General features: G+C 39.7%; 2 protein-coding genes across 9 annotated transcripts in view; both read right to left on the minus strand.

The window, feature by feature from the left end:
- LOC134758841 (uncharacterized) overlaps positions 1-17,722 on the minus strand; it is a 330,244-nt gene that overhangs the window by 181,690 nt on the left and 130,832 nt on the right. The window lies entirely within an intron of this gene.
- On the minus strand, positions 12,837-17,339 carry ZC3H11B (zinc finger CCCH-type containing 11B). Its single transcript, XM_031015754.3, is given in 1 exon segment — positions 12,837-17,339. A coding segment is annotated over 1 exon segment (2,415 nt). The 5' UTR covers positions 16,885-17,339; the 3' UTR covers positions 12,837-14,469.

Here is a 17,722-nt window from a genome sequence, read left to right on the forward strand (position 1 = left end):
AGATTCAATGAACAAAACCCATGTTTTGCTAAAATAGAGTGGCATTTTAATTAAAAAAAAATATATATATATATATATATATATATTTTTTTTGAGATGGAGACTCACTCTGTTGCCCAGGCTGGAGTGTGGTGATATGATCTTGGCTCACCACAACCTCCGCTTCCTGGGTTAAAGAGATTCTCCTGCCTCCGCCTCCCAAGTAGCTGGGATTACAGGCATGTGCCACGATGCCCTGCTAATTGTTTTTTTTTTTTTTTTTTTTTTTTGCATTTTTAGTAGAGACAGGGTTTTGCCCTGTTGGCCAGTTTGGTTTCGAACTCCTGACCTCAAGTGATCCACCTGCCTTGGCCTCTCAAAGTGCTGGGATTACAGGCCTGAGACACCACACCCAGCCAAATAGTGACATTTTAAAAGTTTAAAAATATAAAGATAAAAATCATGTAAACATATATATGTAAATACACAAATCAAAAGTAGAAAGTAATATTAATATCAGAAAAAAATAGAATTCACAACAAAACTATTACCAGGCTGGGCGCAGTGGCTCACGACGGTAATCCCAGCACTTTCGCAGGCCAAGGCGGGTGGATCCCTTGAGCTCAGGAGTTTGAGACCAGCCTGGCCAACATGGTGAAACCCCATCTCTACTGAAGATTCAAAAAATAGCCAGGCATGGTGGCACATGCCTGTTGTCCCAGCTACTTCAGTGGCTAAGGAAGGAGAATCGCTTGAACCCAGGAGGCGGAGGCTGCAATGAGCCGAGATCGTGCCCCTGCACTCCAGCCTGGGTGATGGAATGAGACTCTGTCTTAAAAAATACATATATTATATATATATAAATTATATATATTTTATATATATTATATTACATATAAATCATATATACAAAATATATATAATACATATAATATATAAAATATATATAATATATGTATAAAATATGTATATAAGCAGGATCAGTGGTGACCAGCCTCCAAGATGACCCTCAACGACCCTGCCTGCCTCTGAGTACCCACACTCTTGTGAAGTCTCCTCCCACACGCACTATACCAGGGTTAGTCTGTTTGAACAATAGCAGATGCAGAAGTGATGGTAAGTCATTTCTAAGATTAGACTTTGAAAGAGTATAATTTCCACGTTGAGCTCTCTTGTTCTCTCTGTCTCTTTGTGTCTTTGTCTCTCTCTCTCTCTCTGATCTATTGCTGGAAAAGAGGAGTGAGAAGGGGAAAGGAGTGAAAAGCAAGTTGCCATATTGTGAACAGTTCTATGGAGAGGACTGCACGGTAAAAAAAAAAAAAAAAAAAAAAAAAAAGAGGAGCCTCCAGCCGGGCGCGGTGGCTCACGCATGTAATCCCAGCACTTTGGGAGGCCGAGGTGGGCGGATCATGAGGTCAGGAAATCAAGACCATCCTGGCTAACATGGTGAAATCCCGTCTCTACTGAAAATACAAAAAATTAGCTGGGCGTGGTGGCGGGCGCCTGTCATCCCAGCTACTCTGGAGGCTGAGGCAGGAGAATTGCTTGAACCCCGGAGGAGGAGGTTGCGGTGAGCCGAGATCGCACCACTGCCCTCCAGCCTGGGCAACAGAGGGAGACTCTGTCTCAAAGAAAGAAAGAAAGAAAATGTAGCCTCCAGCCAAGAGCTAGCAAGGAATCGAGCTCTGTCGGTATCCAAGTGAGTGAGCTTAACAGTGGATTCTCCAGCCCCAGCCAAGCCTTGAGACAATGGCAGCCCAGAAAGAAAAGCTTGACTGTGACTTTGTGAGAGATGTTGAACCAGCCAAGCTGCCCCCAGATTTCCTTGCCTCAGAAATTGCATGAGATACTAAATGTTTGTTGTTTTAAGCCACTAAGTGTTGGAGTAATTTGTTTCACAGCAATAGATAACAGAATCAAAGACATTCATTTTATAAAATATACAGACCATAACAATGGGAAAACAAAAATCATACCAAAACTACAAACGAAAAACAGTATTTACAAGAATTGTTTACACATTTAACAGAATATTAAATGTAGCTTTATATTAGTAAAAATAAAACATGCCTTTAAATGTATAATTTTCTGGAGAAATATAAATGACTAAAAATTGACTCCAGAAAATAAACTGAGCAAATTAGTAATCAGTGAATAGATTTAAGTAGAAAATCAAATACCTATTACAGATTTTTTACATTATCTCTCCACAAAGATCTAGGTTTAGCTGCTCCAACCAATGAGTTCTTCCAACAATTGAGGTAAAATAAATACTTTGACATTTAAAAAAAGACAAAATCAGCCTTAAAATGATAAATTGATAGCATATCCTAATTGCTAAGCCTTACAAACATAAAGAGAAATCATAGTTATAAATATAGATACAATATTTATTATATAAAATTTTCAAATCGAAATCCACACAGAATATAGTCTTTTCAACAAATGATGCTGGGTCAATTCAAGACACATGCACATGTATGTTTATTGCAGCACTGTTCACAATAGCAAAGACTTGGAACCAACCCAAGTGCCCATCGGTGATAGACTGGATAAAGAAAATGTGGCACATATACAACATGGAATACTATGCAGCCACAACAAAGGATGAGTTCGTGTCCTTTGCAGGGACATGGATGAAGCTGGAAACCATCGTTCTTAGCAAACTAATACAGGAACAGAAAACCAAACACTACGCGTTCTCACTCATAAGTGGGAGTTGAACAATGAGAACACATGACGCAAGGAGGGGAACATCACACACTGGGGCCTGCCAGGGGAAGAGGGGCTAGGGGAGGGATAGCATTAGGAGAAATACCTAATGTAGATGATGGGTTGATGGGTGCAGCAAACCACCGTGGCACTTGTATACCTATGTAACAAACCTGTATGTTCTACACATATATCCCAGAACTTAAAGTATAAAAATAATTTTTTTAAAAAGTTGACGATTTAAAAAAGAAATGACCCTTACCACCCACCACACATGAAAATCCATTCTGGGTGATTGTAGATTTAACTGTGAAAAGTGTGAAAGAGAAAATAATAAATCAATTAGAAGATAATCTAAGACTATAACACAGATAATACCTTCAAGACTTTAGGATAGGTAAGGATTTGATAAATTGGGACCAAAAATGACTGTTCATAAGAAAAGATGGATACATTGGATGTTAAAATTAAAAACTTCTTTTCAACACAAACACCATGTAGAGACTATAAAAACAAGCCACAGAGTGAGGAAAGATATTTGCAACACACATAACTAACAAAAGACTTGCATCCAGATAAATAATTTTTAAACTTTTACAAATTAACTATAACTAGATAAATAATGCAATAGAAAAAAGAAGGAAATACTTGAGTGGACACTTCAGGAAAAGGATATCTGCATATTTTCAATCTTATTTGTAGTCAGAGAAATGCAAATTAAAACCTCAATGAGATACTACTACTATTTACCAAGGAGAATAACTAAAATAAAGAAGAGAGATAATCCTAACTGCTGACATGGATATGTAGCAATAGGATGTCTCTTATATTGCTGGTGGGAGTTAAATTGGGACAATGATTTAGGAAAACTGCTTACATTATCTACTAAAGTTGAACATGTACATACCTATGACACAGATAGTGCACTCCAAAGTGTATATTCAACAGAAAGGGGATCATGGTAACCAAAAATATTTCCAAGAATGCCCAGAGCAACATGATTTATAAAAATGAAAAACTAGAAACAATATATTGTGATAAATTCATAAAGTGGAATACTATGAAGCAGTAATACTGAATGAACCACAGTTATTATATTCAATAATATAGATGAATTTCACAAACATAATATGGAGCAAAAGAAGCCAGATGCAAGATTTATACAGATGATTTCATTTATAGAAAGTTGGAAAAGAGACACAACTGAACTCCAGTGTTAGAATGAGCGTGACAGTTACATTGGGGAGGAAGAAGGGAGTAGTGATGGGGAGGAGACATCAGAAGACTTCTGGATACTGGAAATATTATTTTTTAACTTGAATAGTTTTACAGCAATGTTCATCCAAGGACAATTCATTGAGTGGTATGCATTTATGTATAGTAGAGTATTCTCTATGTATCTTAATATTCAATAAACATTAAGATACAAAAGCTCAAACTTTCACCCTATCATGGTATTTGAGAGAAAAAGACAAATAAAATTAGAATGTCTATGAATTAGAAAATTCTGAATAGAAGTAGTAAAACAGTCTATTACACTGGACCTCAGATTTGACATGCAGTAAACTACTCAGCAGACAACTGGTGATTTTCAGTTAAGTATGAGGCACAGGTATTAATGTATCCCTATGGCTACAAAAGTCAGAGATGATTATGTGTGCTCTGTGAGATTCCATTCATTTGAACAGGTATTCAGTGGGTGGTCTCAGCAAATTCCATAACTATCAAGCATTGGAATGAGAAGTGTTTTGGTGATATGATTTACTTTGAGTTATCAATCAATTTAATCAAATTAGTCAAAGTTACTTTTGACCAGGCTTTGGAGAAATATAAACAGTGACCCTTCTGTATGGGATTGTTAGTTGATACAGGACTGAAGTTTTTCCCTGATAAACAGACCTTCAGAAACTTATTCCATGAACAAAAATCTATGTGAGTGAGCACAGTTCCTGAAAATGTTCCCATCATCATCATTGGCTATGTCCCATCCTTGGGTACTGAATAAATGATGTTCTTGGAGTTCAGTAGATACAAGATTTCTGAAGAGCTAGCTGCAACTCTCTTAATGGTGTAACTCAAGGATATTAGGTTTTAGCTGGAAAACACACACACACACACACACACACACACACACACACACACCATAAGGGGAAGTCCAAAGAAGAGAAAGAGGGTTGAGTGCTTTTGAACCTTTAAGGATTGATGAAGACACATTAAGCAAATGTTTAAGACTTTCTTATCCTGTTTTATGCATTCAATGGATATATGTTGAGTGCCCTCCATTTCTTGTGACAGGCACTATTCTGAGTGCTAGGAATGATAGAGCAGGAACGAAAACAGATAAAAACCCGATTTCATGGAGCTTATATTTAATTGGAAGAGATAGAATAAAAAATTTTTAAAAACCTATCTTAGAAGTAATGAATGCTATGGAGAAAAATCAAAACAAGGATTAACAATTGTGGAGGGGGTTTTCGATTTTAAATGGGGTGATCATTGAGAAGGTAACATTTGAGAAAGTACTTGAAGGAGGTAAGGAAGCATGTAAGCATGTATACACACACACATACACACACACACACAGATAGACACACCTGAAGGATGAGCAATCCAGGCAGATGGAACAGCCAATAGAAAGGCACTAAGTGGGGAAATGTTTGGCTTCTGTGAAAACCAGCAAGGTCAGCAAGGCTGGAAGGGAGTGGGCGGTGGATACAATTTTAGAAGACAAGGACAATAGTCATTGCAGAGGGTCTGATCAGATACCACCTTGCAGGCCATTATAGGACTTGGGCTTTTATTCCTATTAATGTGGGAAGCTCTTGGAGGCTTTTGAGCAGAGGATAACTAACATGCTCTGACTTATGTATTGAAAAGACTGCTTTGACTGCTACATTGAGTACAGACTAAAGCTGGCTGAAAACAGAAGCAGGGAGACCAGTTAGGAGGCAATTACAAGGCCACGTAGGAGATGAGGTGGCCTGGGCCAGGTGTTTGCTGTGAAGATACTGAGAAGGGATCAGATTCTGGATATATTCTGAAGGTAGAGACAAAGGGTATTTAGTAGGTAGACTGTTATTTAGATAGTTTGAACAGCTAACGTGAGAATAACAGAGGAGTCAGAAATGACTCCAAGATTTTTGGCCTGAAACACTGGGAAGATGAAGTTGTCATTTATCGAGATACGGAAAACTGCAGAAAGACCATATTTGGAGGCAAGATCAGGAGCTCAGCTGTGATCACAGTATGTCTGAGATGCCTAAAGGACACCCAGATAGACAGTTGAATAAGTTTTGAGTCAAGGGAGAATTTGGGGCTGATCCTTTAAGCATGTGTTAATCACGCATGTATCGGGTCACTTCTTTACTCTAAACCCTCCTATTATTTCCCAGATATAAACTAGGGAGCTGTCAACATTTGGATGGTTTTTAGAGCCATGACAAAAGATGGGATTACCAAGTGAATGTAAGTACCCAAAGAAAGACAGAAGAGGTACAAGAATAGGCCCCGGGTTACTCCAACATAATATCTCACCAGCCCTACCTATGGGGAAAAAATATCCCCCAGGGAATAGGCCAGGGCCATCTAGACTTGTAGGGTTCAAGATGCTCTTTAAGAGGTGTGAGGAAAGCTGGAGTTTGCCTTTGTGTCCATGTTGCTGGTGTTCCACGAAACAGTAGGGGATCTCTACTACCTCATCTGGGGGTTGAGGACTGGAGTAAAGCAAAACAAGCAGCTGTTAAATTAGGGGAAGTGACAACGCAGTGATAATCTGAAGATCCCAGGTCTTCAGATGAAAGCTCCCTCCTAAAGAGCCAGAATTGAACTTTGAGATTGGCATATATTACAACTGGTTACAGGAACATTGAACTAGGTATCTCCCAGTGGAAAGGAAAACAGAAAGATCTGTTTAACGTTGAAGCTCTGCCCCCATGTTCCTGAGAGCATACTGTGATAACTGTGACCATAGAGAAAAGAAAAAGCCAATAGCTGAAATGAATCAGGTTGTTGGGGGCCTAAGATAAGTAAGTGCAACTTGTTTACATGTAAAACATTTGTCTTGTCAATTTGGGCATTTTATCTGGAAATTATCCAAAGCAGCAATTATCTAGAGCTAGCATGCTAGACTGTTTATCCCTAGACATGGGTGGGGGATGAGGGGATAGAATGCAGGTTTTCATGGCACTTATAGAGTTTGGGAGGTCTCCTTTTTTTGCGTTTAAGAAAAAGAATACAAAATTAGGCACGGGGCCGTGGAAGTGACCTATGCGAGTGATGGCCCTAAAGCTATAGTTTTCTTAACTTCACAGAAAATCCACCTCTGACCCTAAACCCAGATGACAGAAACCTTGGGAGCAATAACTGATCACTTAATTTATCATGACCAAGTTTATCTTACAAGTGCCAGGAAGTATTCAGAGTTAGTCAGGCATCATAGGAAAACTCTCCTTTATGTCTATTTCTCACTCAAAGTTATTCAAATAAAAGGAAACATATTAAAGGCACTTAGATAAAGGAAGGCATAGTAAATATTCTTGTTCCATGAAATACCATCTTCTAACCACCTTAACAGATGCAACAGTTGAACAATCTAGCTGTGCTCCGCTGATATTAGAAATACTGTGGTCTGAGCCAAAGGACCAGTGATGGCATCAGGAATTATGCCACTGGCTATATCCTATATATATGTTTACCAGATAAAATACATGATATCCAGCTAAATTTAAATTTCAAATATACAATAAATAATTTTTAGCAAAACTGTACCCCTACATACTTATGCATAGGACATACTTATACTAGAAAAGCACCCGTTTTTCTGAAATTCACATTTAACTTGGCATCCCATATTTTTATTTGCTAAGTTTAGTAATGCTACCTACACTGATTTCTGCTTTGGGATACATAATGAGTGATAATTTGGAGAGCCTACTAAACAGAAAATCAAAGGGACAGAGGATAAATATTGTATTAGTAGGTCACATGGTTGCTTCCAACATTGGCCCTGACAGTTATCATTACTCATATAATAATACTCAACTGTCATATCAGAATCTGCAAAAGGCGGCTGAGGGTTGTGCAGAATTTGTGCATATTTAATTGACGCAAATTAAATATTAAATATTAATTTAATTAGTAAAAACTATTCACTTTTAACCAATGAAAAGGATGGAAACGCTGCTTTTGTAAATAGGCAGCATTATTGGGAACACAATATTCTACTGTGTTCCCCATCCATAAGTCAAACCATCTGTAAGTCCAGGACTAAGTGTTATCTGTAATTGCTTAAAGTGCAACATTGGTCAAATATGCATAAAGCAGCTAATTGTGAAATATGAGTAATGGGTCTATTTGTTCAATGGGTAAAACTCACTTATCCTCCTTTAACATAGAAAATAGGATTAAATGTAAAACTTATGTCCCAGCTCATAGAGAAACTTACCAGAAACATGTCCAAGTACTTTGTTTACCATCCAACCCTTTTAGTTATATATCTATGAATATTAATACTGTAGTACTTCATACTTTTTAAGTATTTATAGATATACGTATCGCTTCTCGGCCTTTTGGCTAAGATCAGGTGTAGTATTTATAGATATACGTATGTTCTTTTATTCCCTCCTCAAAAAATAATATTTTATTCATCATCCCCATTAAAAATTATGTATTCATTTGACAGATATTTAATGGGTATCGATTATGTGCTTGGAAAACAATAGTGAACAAGACAGGAAAAGTTGGTCATTACAGAACTAACCTTCTAGTAAGAAATAAATAATATTTTTAAATAATAATAATAAAATTTCAGTTGGCAATATTGCCATGAAGATATAAAACAGAGCAAGAGAGACAGGGGCTGCTATTTTAGCTAGGATGGTGAAAACCCATTTGAAGTGGTAACACTTGAGTTAGACATGGAGCTTATATGATAATGATAAACCAGCCAGTGGAAATGGGAATCGCTCGAGAAATGGAGCCACTCCTTGGACAAGAAATGAGCTTAGCAAATGAGCTGCTCATAGAACAGTAAGAACTAGATGACTGTAGCAGAATGAGAAGGGCGTGGAAAGAGCTAAGGTTCAGATGAGGCAGAAGAGGTAGACACGGCAAGGTCACATGGAGCCTTGAAGGGCATACTGAAGAGTTTGGGTTTTTTTATTTCCTTGTTTTTGTTTTTGACTAACCAGGGTTAGTCAAACAGACTAACCCTGGCATAGTGTGTGAGGGAGGGAACTTCACAAGAGTGTGGGTACTCAGAGGCAGGCAGGATCACTGAGGGTCATCTTGGAAGCTGGTCACCACTAATCCCAGATATATCTATATCGATAGATAGATAGATAGATAGATAGATAGATAGATAGATAGATAGATAGATAGATAGATAGATTTAGACAGAGTCTCACTCCATCACCCAGGCTGGAGTGCAGTGTCATGATCTCGGCTCACTGCAACCTCTGCCTCCTGGGTTCAAGCAATTCTCCTGCCTCAGCCTCCCGAGTAGCTGGGATTACAGGCACATGCCACCTTGCCTGACTAATTTTTGTATTTTTAGTAGAGATGAGGTTTCACCATGTTGGCCAGCCTGGTCTCGAACTCCTGACCTCAAGTGATCTGTCTACCTTGGCCTCTCAAAGTGCTGGGATTACAGGCATGAGCCACCACGCCCAGCCAAGAGTTTGTATAGTCCAGTGCAATGGGAGGGACCTGAAGGGGTTAGAGCAAGATAGTATTGTGATCCAATGCATACTGAAAGGATCAGTATGGCTATTCAACCAAGAAAAACTGAACAGGGATCAAGGGGAGGAAGACAAAAGTAGAAGTAGACTGGAGGCCAATTGTCTAGGCAATAGATGTTGGGGCCTTGGATGTCACTGTGAAAGGGAGAGAAGTAGTCACGTCTGTTTGAAAGTAGGATCAATTGGACGTGCTGCTAAATTGGCAGTAAGAGGCAAGGGGAACGATACATAAAAGATAACCATAGAATTTTTACCGGGAAGCTTGGTTGCTGTTAACTGAGATGGGAACTGATGTTCATTAAAATTAAAACACATTCCCATAATCACACTTTAAGTACCAGAGCGAAGATTCGAATTCAGTTCTTCCTAATGCTCCAATATTTTGGGGTTGGTGAGCTGATTAATGTCTACTAGTGTGTTCACTTATTTAAAAGTCCCCCTTTTAAGCTATAAGCTCCTCAGTGACAGAGACTTGGTGATATATGATATCTAGTCATAGGAACCAGAGGCACATGAATAATGCTTTTTTGAGAACATTTGTAACAAGATATGACAAGTCTATCAGGCCCCATGTTTCCCATCACCCTTGGCTGATTCACCAATTTTTTTCTTTAAGGCAGCTATAGATGCTTTCTATAGTGTTGGTTTTGAATTCTGCTATGGAAGTACAAATGTCATTTCAGAGGCCTGCAAACTTTCCCCTTCTAAGGAAGTGTATGGGTGCAATTACGAACATATGTTAACGGAAATAAAACACATGCTAATTATTTCTCTACATGCAAAACTGTCTTGATGGAACCATCAACAGCCTTTATTTATTTGAGGAAATCTAACGAAAGAATATCTCATCAGCTATCTCATAACATTCTGTATTTGATTACCAGTTGAAATACTCCAAACTCCACACTAGTTTTTTCCAATTTTTTTAACCCTATAGGTTTTAATACCATGCAATTCTCAACCTCTGCATGACTTTTTTCTCCTTGTAAACAATTAGGAGCCAACTGGTTCCATGGATTTCCCGATCCTCCTGAGAATTTAAACTTAACACACCAAAAGGTTTGATTCACCCAAGCACTACTATTACATTATTCAACTGGTTTTCTAGTCTTGGATCTTAAACAGTATCTTCCTTAGAAAATCAGAAGAAATTTTCTCTTCATACTTCATATAATCCTCTTGCTCTATGTATAATACTAAGCTCTGAGGACCTCCTCAAAGCTATCTTGAAATGATTTACCAAAATATTTGCCAACTTGCCTCTTTCTATGGCAACATATAACTCAAACTGTATCACTTTGTCAATCTCAGTTTTTCTAAGTACCTGTCAAAAAAATTCAAAGGAGTTGGAGTTAGATAGAAAAGGAAACAGATTCCCCTTGGCACCTGTCTGTGCAATGTTGAGCTACGTCTGGGTACCCACTTCAATCTGAAACATTTGCATTCCTGATAAATAGGGGGAATTTTTTTCTGAGAAGGCTAATGAAAACAGAGATCTTTCTCACTCAAGATACTAACCAACTTAAAACACCCTGGCTCAAATCCCTTTCTGATAAACACCAAGATCTTATTATGTAATAAAGTTTATTGATATAGTATTAAATGGCCCATTGAGATGTAGCCTAAGGAAAATTTCTCGGAGATTTTTATTATGGCATATCTGGTAAGAAAGTTGTTTTAAACTTGTCAGGCAAGACATTATCTAAAAGGCTCTTTATTCAGCCTGAGGCAGTGGCTCACGCCTGTAATTCTAGCACTTTGGGAGGCCAAGGCAGGTGGATCACCTGAGGTCAGGAGTTCAAGACCAGCCTGGCCAACAAGTGAAACCCTGTCTCTAATAAAAATACAAAAAATTAGCTGGGCATGGTGGGATGTGCCTGTAGTCTGTCCCAACTGCTAGGGAGGCTGAGGCAGAAGAATCACTTGAACCCGGGAGGTGGAGGCTGCAGTGAGCTGAGATCACACCACTGCACTCCAGCCTGGATGACAGTGAGACATCATCTCAAATAAATAAATAAATAAAAATAAAAGGCCCTTTATTCAATAAACACACTTATACACACATAGAAGTGGGAGAGTGGGGGAGAGAGAAGAAAACTTCCAAAGTTACCTAGGTTTTTGTTGGACAAGATTAGATACTATAATGCTCCTCATTCTTATGGTTTTTACTCCCCAAAATGAGGGGATAACAACTGAATTTTTCTCGTACACACTAAAGCCACAGTCTCAGAAAAACATATCCCACAATTTAAAGGAAGAGTGGTGATGATGGGTACAGAGGAGGAATTATCTTTCATACGATGCATTAAGATATTCCAAGTGATTTATGGATGTATTTGAGAATTAACGGATTGAAGCTCCTGAAAACTGCTAAGAGAAACTGAAAATGGAAACATTAGTTGTTCACATTAAATCTAAACATGTTTAGAGCAAGTTTAGGGACTATCACTTCTCAATGTGATAGAATAACTGGTACCAAATCTGTCTCTCTGCTGTAAACAGCTAGGAAATTGGACAAAATACATGAGACAGCTGTTTTCAGACGTTAGAAAACAGACACAGCACAGAAGTGTGAGTCTTCAGAACAGGAAAAGAAATGAGGTAAGCCCTAGAACCAACATGGCTTTCTGGATGTAGGCACTTCCAAGACTGCAGTAAGAGAGGAGGAACCATGACAAGGCAGATCCAACTTACTGAATTTAATAGACAGAGATCAGAGTTAAAGGAGCTAAAAGAGCTGAAATGTGAGGCACAGAGAGAAAGAACTCCAGAAATCTATACAGGCAGCTATCCTGAGTCCTTCATTGAATATTAGGCTACATATGCATGAAATGAAACTCTATGAGGCCAGGCAAAAACATCTACTGGGATTTGTGAGCTGGGGGTTGAGTTGCAGCCAGCCAGAATGGAGGCATTGCTGACCACCCTGACTATTTCCTCGAGCCTCCTGAAGAGGGGTGCTTCAAAAGGATAATTAAATTAGCCCTAAAGAAAAACTTACTCTAGACGCATACTCCCAAAGTTAAAAATACGCTTAAAAAGGATCAGGTTGAATGGTAAGTAACTTAACTCCCTGGCAAAACAAAATTCGGCTTTCCAGAGGAAGACTACAAAATCTAGACTTTCTTTTTTTTTTTTTTTTTTTTTTTTTGAGACGGGCTCTTGCTCTGCTGCCCAGGCTGGAGTGCAGTGGCACGATCTCAGCTCACTGCGACCTCCGCCTCCCAGGTTCATGCCATTCTCCTGCCTCAGCCTCCCAAGTAGCTGGGACTACAGGCACCCACCACCACGCCTGGCTAATTTCTTTCTTTCTTTCTTTTTTTTCCTACATCAGTTTTATTTAAAACACAAACAAGTATTTCTCTTTCTGTAAGGGCAAATGGTTCAAATAATGCGGAACATGAGACATTGACTAATACAAGTTTATTTTTTAAAAAAGCAAAAGAATAAAGAATATATGCAAAAGGGACCTGGAATCTGTAAGCTGATTCCAAAAGCGAAATAAGTAGAAAATCCGTGGCGAAACCTGAACATTCTACCCCTGCTTTGGAGAAGGGCTATCATACAACATTCAGTCAGCTGAAGATGGATTGGTACAGGTGTGTCGATACATAAATTTCGAGTCATTTTTGCTTGTGCAGAATCATCCCAATCTTAACAAGACTGAACGGGCAGTCCTGTGGCTTTCTTCCTTTTCCATATTCCCAACAAGGCTACGTGAAGTTCAACTCTTGATGAGCCGCTTACAGCAGCAGTTCCTTAGGAGCCAACATGACAGGTGGGTCAGATTTCCCTATGAGAAACAGAACTGGCCACCTACAGCAAAATATCAAAATGGGTAAGTCCTTCCTTCCTCTTCCTCCTGATTATATACAACATATCTCCTTTCAAGACTATTATTTCCATCATGCTTATTCCTTCACAAATCTAAACCTTGAGGTGATATGAAGGAAACCAACATCAAGAAAAGAAAACTCAATTCAGAAATGAAGAAAACTGGCAGGTATACAATACACCCCCAGAGCATCTCAATATCCCTGGCACAGTACAATTCAGTGTACTGCTACAGCCCATAGATAAATATTGGCAGCTTGAATAAGCTCATTTTTTCCCTCAGGTGGTTAAAGGCCACCAAATAAATACTGGGCAACAGGGGTTTGTTGGGAGAATTAGAAATAAAAAATTAACCAAATTTTGTCCCTGTGTTAATTCAATGCCAGCAAGGAGGCAAGTACTGAAGAAGAAAAGGGACAATTTTCATACTAAAAAAGAATTCCTCTAATCATGTCACCGTCTCATATAATGAATCCAGGGAATCCCAGAAATAGAAAATTAGTTTCAGGGGACCCCTGAGGCACTTTAAAGCCTTTTAAAAAATTACAGTAATAATAAATTAGATATTGCTCTTCAGAGGCCAACAGAGCAGCAGAAGCATCAAGATCAGGTCCAAAGAGTTATGCCCACATTACAGGCTTCCTGAGCTGCTCAGCCCTCTTTAAAGCTTAGTTGAATCTCTAAATACCTTTAAAAAGACATACAATTTAACACAGACTGAGTGGGTATTTTTGTTTAGTGGTAGCATAAAATTTGGTCCTTAATGGTAGCAGCTGTCTTCATCCATTTCAAACTCAGGTAATATTAAGTACATCAAGACAACACATAAAGAATACAACAAAGGAGAAAAAAGCCAAAACTGACAAACACCTCAAGGAGTCACGAAGTTCGCTTGCACCCTTTCACTTGATCTCCCTCTCAGTCTCTTTTTTGTGGAGAGAAGGGTATGACAGAACTTTTTTCTCAAAAGATGATAAACAATGGCATCAAATGGACAAAATGGTTATAAAGTAACTTAAAAAATCTGACCCCAAGGAATCCAGGACACATACAGATAATTCAGAGGTATACTTCTGATTTGGGGCAAATTCTAGACTAAAGAAATGATCATCTCAGGTAAATGTTACAATAGATGAAACTAAGTCCAGTTTTTTGGCGATTTTTTTTTAAAGTGTCCTCACTACCACCTTCAGCTATCAATCATTTCTCATAGCTCAAGCGGAAGGTCATCTTCGTCTTTCCCAGGATCCAGGTCAATCTCAGCTTCCAATTTGCCTCCTGAAATCCCCCACATTCGTTTCTCAAAATCATCCTCCACAGAGAGTGGGGGCTTTCCTGTTGAGGCAGAGCTGAGTCGGCGAGTTTTCATGCTCATTTGGGATGAGGAAGGGCCAGACACCTCCAGGGGTGAGGAATCTGAAGAGGACTGGGTTGGAGGCAGCACAAGACTGTCTCTAGGATTTTCTGCTTCAGGCACAGTGACTGATTTGTCCTCAGAGACAAGCGGCACAACAGCCACAGCTGCCTTTTTGGCTGGGGGTTCCTGTAGGACGCTGCTGGAGCTGAGTGGCTTCACAGCGGCAGTGACAGCAGGGTGCATCTCCACTGCCTTACGTTTTGGGGCCAATTTGGGGGATGACACAACTTTAACCACAGATTGCTTTGCGTTCACTTTGGGTTTAGCTTCACCCCTTTTTTCCAAGGTCTGTGCTGCACATTTCACATTCAATAATGAGCCTCCAATCCCTGAGGTTTCTACCTCCACCTTCTGGGATGACTTTGTGGGAAGCTGCTTGGTCAGGTGCCATGTGATTCCTGGCACAGCAGTGAGCACTGGTTTCTCTGCCACTTGGGTATTGCAAGAGGCTACATCTCCCTGAAGAGGTGTCAAGACGGATTTTTCCCTCTCCTGCTGTTTCCGCATGCGCATCTCTCTCATGCTCTCCCATCTCTTGACTTGAATTTTAGTGATGTCAACTCCTGTGGTCTCAACTGAAGCCTCTGTAGCTTCTATTCTAATACTGCTCTGAAAATCAACTTCATTTCCTTTCTGAAGTTTCTTCTCTTCTTTCCTCCATGTTCTTCCGGTGATTCGCAGCAGCAACCTTGCCCCTGGAGTGGCCTCATGTTGAGACGGGGAGCTGGTGCTGCTCTCAGAGCTCTGCTGCACCCTCGGTGCCTTCTCCAGTTTAATTTCTTCCAGCGTCTTCATCTGCACGTCCTGCATGGACTTTGTTTTACCTGCAGGCTCCTCTGATTGTCCTTTGCTGGCAACAATGGGTGGCAAAACTACTGTTTTTTAAATTTCACTATCAGTCTTTAGCTTCATGCAAGTTGTATCCTTTTTGCTTTTTTGTCTCTCTGCTTCCTGCTGCCTATGTTCTTCTTCAGCCAGGACCTCAGAGAAGGTTTTGATACGGATAGTGGAGGAGCTTCTTGCTCCTGAAGTAGAATCATCAGTTTTTGAAGGTCCTTCTGTCTTGAGTTTAGTTTGCGATTCCCCATGTTTCTGACTGGCTCTTTCAAGAAGCATTTCTTCTAATGTCTTCACACGGATCTCACCAACTTTATTAACTTTATCTGTTGCGTCCTCATTATTTGGATCAGCTGACATGCCTAATCGCTCCTTAAGAGACTTGGAAACTTGAGCTTTCTTTGGTGTTTCGTCAGTGTTAGTTTCTGGAGCTTCAACTTTCTTCCCTAGCCTCTGCGCCAGGCTACGCTTTAATGGAGGATCACTGTCACTGCCTGCCGAAAATTTTCGTTTCCCCAGTCTCTCAGTAAGACCCAATCTAACCAAGGGTTCTTCTCCTTGTTTGGTGGAGAGAGTTACTGTCCTCACCACAGTCCTGACATTTTCTTTTTCAGGACCTGGAACAGGCTCAGGGTGGAGTAAAAGACTGGAAACTCCTGAAGAACCCTCACCTTGCTCCTCAGATTTTTCCTTCATTTTCTTTGACTTAATTTCCTCAAGAGTTTTTATTCCAAAATGCAAACATTCACCTTGCTTTATATTGACTGCAGGTTTCCGGACAGAAGTCACTCGTAATCCATTGTGAACTTCAGGAGTTGGTTGCAGGGTAGGTGTTTTGGTTTCATCACCTTCCTCAGAAAACTGATCATCATCATCTTCATCATCATCTGCAGCATTAATTGCAACTGGTGGATGCTTGGGGCTAGGAACATTTTCGGAACTTTCTACTTTCATAACGCTCCGCAGCTGAGGGGAAGGATTGGACTGGACAGACAATTTGTTCTGCTGAACTGAAAGTTGGCTAGCCTTCACTTCCTCTTCTGGTGACTCAGGCACAGTGGGCAATACACTTTTGCTCGGAGGTAGGAAAAGGCCATCAACATATCGTCCTCTATTGTGATGGAAAGCGCAGTTTAATTTTTGACATCCTGTTGGCTGTTTTTCCCAATAACAAGGAATTTCACTGCGTTTTTTATCAATCTCCATGTGCCGAAACCTGCACACCCGTCGAAAACAGCGCCCTTCTTGCCATAATGTGCAAACAGTTTCATTTCCTAGTGCAGCTTCACAGTGACGGAACGGGCAGCTGTCACCTTTGGTACATGTAGAATAGAAAAAAAAATAGCAGTCTTCTCCTTGATTAGGCATGCTGGGTAGATTCTTAGATCAGAAGTGGCTTCTTGAAACAAGCCACTGCTTCCTGAAAGCAAGGACCAGGCTCCAAGTCTTCGTGAAATGGGTTTAATCTTCCAAATGACAACTTGATCACAGAAATTGTCTTTAAACTGTAATCATTAGCTGGTTGCTCTCAACAGGAACGTCTGTGTCTTCACTGAGTTCCAATCTATTACGCCTGTAGGTCGAACCAACACTCAATCCATGAATTAATAATAATGAGGCAGAAAAAATTTTCCTCCTCACATTGCCAAGAAAACCTCTCAGCCACAATTCAAACACAGCATGTGTTTTTAAAACATCTCCCAACTACTGGGAGATTAAGTCCATTCAAATAACCTTTGTCAGACTGGAGACAGCTAGGGTTAGTTATCTCCTCAAAAACAAAACAAAAAAAAAACAAAAAAAAGAGTTCATTTAAAGACGAACTCGAGAGTCAAAGGATCATGAAAAAAAATCCACCTTCCATAGCTGAACAATATAATTTTTAAAAAAACAAAAAAAAATCAGTTTTTCAGTAAGATCCAATTTCTGGTCTTCAAGATTTCTTCACACTTAATACTAGTCAATTTTCCAGGAATTTTTTGGGCAGGGAATATCCCCAAATCCTAAAAAGCATCACTATCTCCAGTTCCACAGCCTCCTTCTCAAGGTCCAGAACCAAGGCCTGGAAGATGTCAACAATATAGGCCTTCCCCACAGGAATCTGCACCGATTATGGGAGTTTAGGGGTGTTCTTCATTACGGTTTCACCAATCCTACAAGGAGTACGGAAGTGTCCCTGTTGCTCTTGACTCCCACGCTGAAGGCC

The sequence above is a fragment of the Gorilla gorilla genome, chromosome 1, assembly GCF_029281585.2.
Source record: "Gorilla gorilla gorilla isolate KB3781 chromosome 1, NHGRI_mGorGor1-v2.1_pri, whole genome shotgun sequence".
Taxonomy (NCBI): domain Eukaryota; kingdom Metazoa; phylum Chordata; class Mammalia; order Primates; family Hominidae; genus Gorilla; species Gorilla gorilla.